This window comes from Berghia stephanieae, chromosome 6 (genome assembly GCF_034508935.2).
Source record: "Berghia stephanieae isolate SIO BIC M18660-M18661 chromosome 6, UCSD_Bste_1.3, whole genome shotgun sequence".
Taxonomy (NCBI): Eukaryota; Metazoa; Mollusca; class Gastropoda; order Nudibranchia; family Aeolidiidae; genus Berghia; species Berghia stephanieae.
This window is the reverse complement of record NC_088365.1, coordinates 11,254,491-11,259,839: the sequence shown is the minus strand read 5'-3', so window position 1 is coordinate 11,259,839 and position 5,349 is coordinate 11,254,491. Positions and strand designations below refer to the sequence as shown.

Here is a 5,349-nt window from a genome sequence, read left to right as displayed (position 1 = left end):
CAGAAACAACGCTGTTAATGGCCAGGTACTCTTTTACACCTGAGTACGGTGAGATAATGTGAGTAAAGAGCCTTCTCCAAGGACTCAACTATGCACCGAGCGAGGCTCGAACCCAGGACCTTCCGATCCGAAAGCGAGTGTCATACCACTAGACCACATAGCCGCGTAAAGAGATGCAACCACCAGTCTTATAATAAATTAGACCTTTTAAACTCACAATGAATCCATCCCTCAGGGTGTTGTATTAGCTGATGCCAGTCATTACCGGTGTGTTGCTACTAACAAGTTTGGACGGGTTGAAGGGGAAGGAACTCTCATTGTCCGAAGGAAGACTCGCATCGAGCAGAAACCGGGTGACTTGGAGAGGAATGCTGGGATGGATGCCAAATTCACTTGCTCTGGAACAACAGATCCTGAGGAGGTCGACAAGTTGCGAGTCTATTGGCTAAAAGACGGAGATGAGATTCTTGCTAACGATCAAAGGACCACCACTAATTACCAGGACAACTCTCTGACCATTAGTGGCACACTTGTCAGAGATTCTGGAACTTACACCTGTGTAGCTACTAATGGACTGGATCAGGCTAAGGCTTCTGCTGTGCTAACTGTCCGAGGTGAGAGAATGATAATTGGTTAAATTTAAGAAGGTTACAAAATTTTTATGATCAGATGCTGCATCCAACCCCCCCCCCCCCCCCCCCCCCTCCCCTCCCCAGTGAATCACTTTACCAGAAGCACATGGATATTCCATTTTTTAAACAGGGTCATACAGATGATTTAATATTGGAATATGTAACATGACTAATTGATAGTCTGTATGTCTTGTTCATGGCATATTTCTATTTGGTTTCAGTATAAAGACTTGGAAGAACTTCATTTCTTATTGTTTTGATGAACCAAATTAGAATAAAAGATTTTTGTGCTTTTGGTTTCGGGGAAGAAATCTTGATTTCTTAATATTATTATTGTGTTTTACTGGCATTCGTGGTTGGCAGGTCTGTGCAATGTCACGTGGTTATGATTCAAGAACATTAATCTTGCCAAATTTCATATGATTTCTCTCTCTTTACACATTATCCTTCACCAGTCTGTAAACGAATTTCCATTTTTTTGGATGAATCAAGTATATATTATTATTATTATTATTATTATTTTTTTTTTTCTTCTGTAACCTATAACATGTTTCTTACATATATATTAAACAATCAGATTGTTTTTGTTTTGACATTCCTTCAGCATAATGGACAGTAATTTGTTTGTCATTTGTTTTTCATTTGTCAAAGTTCAGATGGTAAAATCAAGTCATGCACCATTGTTGTTGTTTTTATACTCGTGTAATCAGGTACTCATTCAGACATGAGTGGAGTGTAGTAGCATATGTAAAGTACCTTTTCCAAAGACACAATATCAGGACCAGTTTTATCATAAAAAAAACCCCCTAATTGTCAGCCTTTTTGTCATGGTATGATTCATGATCTTGTGCGGCTATGTGGTCTAGTGGTATGACACTCGCTTTCGGATCGGAAGGTCCTGGGTTAGAGTCTCGCATCGGCGCATAGTTGAGTTGGTCCTTGGAAAAGGCTCTTTACTGACATTCTCTCACTGTACTCAGGTGTAAAATGAGTACCTGGCCTTTAACGGAGTTGTCTTTGTCCGAAAAATGGTAATATCGCCTAACAGGCATTATGTCCCGTCCTACATGTTAAGTGTTGCTGTTGACCAGGGACCCCTTGTAAAGCGCTTTGAGCACATTTAGTGGATATTGCCCTATATGAACTCAATAAGCTCAATGTTTTTGTTTTTTTTACTTAGATTGTTTTTCTTCACTCCATTTACATTTTGTATATTTTTTTTTCACAGATAAACCAGATCGGCCCATAGATGTAATTCAACGAGATTGCAACAAAGAAAAAAATGTTACCATTGAGTGGATGCCAGGCAGTTTTAACAATGCCCCTATGCAGTATTACATACTTCAATACAAAACAGCTTTTAATCCAGATCAGTGGGTTTTTGCCATGAAGGTCAGTATTTTATACATTTGCAATATTGATATTAATTTCAGATTTGCTACTTAACCTTAATATGCTTTATGCTCCTTTTCAGTCTTTTTTTTTTTTTCTTTTTTTCTTTAGATTCCTATTGTTTTGAAACTAACATTTTGTAGAACAGAACATTTGGTGAAAAACATTGCTATTTTATGGAGAAATGAAAATCTTTTCTAATAAACTTAACGCAAGCTTTTTAAAAATATAAATAAGAGTGGATATTGTGAATTATTTTTTTTTTGGATTGAGATTGATCTTTTACTTGAAATTTGTTTGTTAAAAAAAATAAATATTGTGTTTGTGTGTGTGTATATATATATATATATATATATATATATATATATATAATATATATATATATATATATATATGTATATTCCTGAGAAATTAATATACATGAATTATATAGGGTGCTCGACATTTTCGCTGCCCAGAAGAAGCCATTGGCTGAAACAGATTTGTAGGCGAGAAATATTTTTTAAGAGGTTGGATGATATATATATTTAAATACTCACCCCCGTTATGCAGATTTGTTGTCCTGTGGTAGACATGCTCAATGCTCCTTCAGACATGTAAGCTTGTGGTTCGAGTCATGCTGTTGGGAGTGTAAAATTGAGTCATTAGAAAACATTATTTACTCATATTCAATCCCTTACGTAGGTATATAATGAGTACCCGGTAGTTATAATGATAGTAATAAATAATAAATTGAGATTTATATAGCGCAATATCCACTTAATGTGCTCAAAGCGCTTTACAAGGGGTCCCTGGTCAACAGCAACATTTAAAGTGTAGGATGGGACATGACACTTGTTAGGCGATATTGCAATTTTTCGGACAAAGACAAAGCTGTTAACGGCCAGTTACTCATTTTACACCTGAGTACGGTGAGAGAATGTGAGTAAAGAGCCTTTTCCAAGGACTCAACTATGCGCCGAGCTTGTTGTCTGTAGAATAAAAAAAGGTTGTAGTATCGTAAGTTGTCATGTCTCGACCTACATGTAAAATATTTCTATTTGCTAGGGACCCTTGTAAAGCACTTTGAGTTCTGTGTAGTGAATGTTACAAGTTTCAGGTTTCACATATATTTACTCTTCGGCTTTTGCCAATAAATCAGAAAATTTGATGGCGGCATATAAAAAAGCTCAAGATATATATTATAGATATTGATATTAAAAATCAAATTTTCAAGTAAACTATCTATCTCCCAGATTTTTTATTGAATTGTTATATCACTAAGATAAGTTCTAATAACTTTTATTTTTCTTTAACACTTTTTTCCCACTTGGAGAAAAAAACATTCTATCTTTTGCATCCCTCTCCTTTTTCTATCAGCAATTTACAATGTATTCTTGCTTTTTTTTCACAATCTTCAAAGAACCGAATTCAATTCAGAAATTATTACCATCTACAGGTTAATGGTTCTTGGACTAAAGTCAGTTACCGTCTTTCTCCATATGTGGACTATAGTTTCCGACTGATAGCCTACAACAAAATTGGACCAAGTTCTCCAAGCGAACCCACGGCTAGAGTGTGCACATCAGATAGCACCACACCTGCATATCACCCTAAGAATTTACGAACCTTGGGTCATGAGAGAAACAAGCTGTATATTGAATGGACAGTAAGTTAAACCCCCCCCCCCCCCCCAAAAAAAAAAAAGAAGATTTTTTCATTTAGTGGTATCACACCGTAGCCATCATTATGTTTTAGCCTGATACTGAAATCCAAAAGGACTGGCAGTTTGACGTCATTATTTAGTTTTTGCACCACCTAGTGAGTTGTCATTAGTAGAGCTCATGGAAACAAGCTATTTCATTGGTTGAACTATTGAATACAACTCACGATTTGTTTTCTTTTGTGGCAAAAGACTGGCATTTTGACGTCATATTTTGGTCAGTATCAGGCCATAACTTTACGAAGGCCACGATCACACCCTTTGTAGATCATTTAGCATTGTTGAAAGGATGCTAAAATCATTTCATCTTGCAGTTTGTCATAGCGTTTTCCTAAACCAAAGTATCGAAATTTGATACTATTTTTAGGTTAGTCAGTTTGTTAAGAAAGTAACATAATAATATGAATTTTTTTTTTTCTTCAGGCTTATGAAAATGTATGTTTACTCCCCAGTCTTTTTTAGTCTAAGGATGGGTACTGAAATGATGTCACAGACATGTTGAATTCATTTCTTATTGCTTTGACGGGTTGATCTTATTGTTCTATTGTTGAAAACTTGACAACAACGTTTCATTTTAAAATCTTTTTAAAAAAAATTTTACAAGAAAATGAATTTGATTATTCATCATACTTAATATCTTTCTATTATATTACTACACCTTCGGCCACAGCACCATTAGTTACTGTCGCCTACGCAATTCCATGAAGGAACAGAGGTACTCATTCAGACAAGATGTCTGATGTCAATAAGAATTACCCATGTTGTCCAAAGTGAGCAAATTAGGGCTTAATAATCCTGCCCAAAGAACAAAAAAAAAAAACTGAACGGACGGGCCATTCTGGGTCACAGTGCAACACTATCCACTGGACCACTTCACCCCCCTGCCCCCCTTCCCCCCCCCCAATAAATTTTAATGATTAAAGCAAATAATGTTTACACAATATGGGACTTAATTCCATGATCATTCAAATCATCCCTTCATCGCAACGCTTGCTTGTAATTGTCATTTCAATCTTAATAACGACCTCGTCTCAATATAATGAAAACCAATGTGTATGTATGACTGATCTCTCTACCATTTAACTTTTCAAAAGGCTAAAGAATTTTTATCTGATGTAGTCTAAATATGTGAGTCCAGAATATCAGAAAAAAAGGTTTAACTGGGTGGGGTTCCTGACCTCCCATAGTGGGCATGGAGGGACATACTGTGTCTTCTATCCCCCTATATCTGTTTTCCAACTTGCTTTCTGTCTTTGTCTTGGAACGAGATTACTTGGTTTTGTCCTGGCCCAGGCCGGAGTCCTGGCTCGGAGGGAAACAGTCAAATGCATAGTTATTGTTTTGGGAGATGATATTTTTTTCCTTGTAAATCGTCTCTCTTTTATGTATCATTATATTTGTTATTTTGAATGTATAATGTAAGCATTTGAGTGTATTCCTCTTTGTTGGATTTTGTGCTTGTGTCCGGAAGAGACATAGGTGATCTCAAACTAAGTACATTGGTGGTATGCTCTTGGAATCTACATCTGATCCCTATTTGTTCCCATTCCCCTTTGTCTTACTTTCTCTTGGGTGCTTTAATTGTAATTCTAGAACTTTTTTCTATCCCATTTTCTTCCTTTT

At 36.1% G+C, this 5,349-nt stretch overlaps 1 protein-coding gene across 2 annotated transcripts in view; it reads left to right on the top strand.

The window, feature by feature from the left end:
* Positions 1-235: 235 nt before the first annotated feature.
* The window catches only part of LOC144974471 (neuroglian-like), a gene marked incomplete at its 5' end in the record, with an annotated part of 31,981 nt that continues 26,867 nt past the window's right edge, over positions 236-5,349 (top strand). For both annotated transcript variants that reach the window (XM_078917364.1, XM_078917363.1), the window contains 3 exon segments: positions 236-614; positions 1,861-2,024; positions 3,463-3,672. In XM_078917364.1, the coding sequence (XP_078773490.1) occupies positions 236-614; positions 1,861-2,024; positions 3,463-3,672 (753 nt within the window).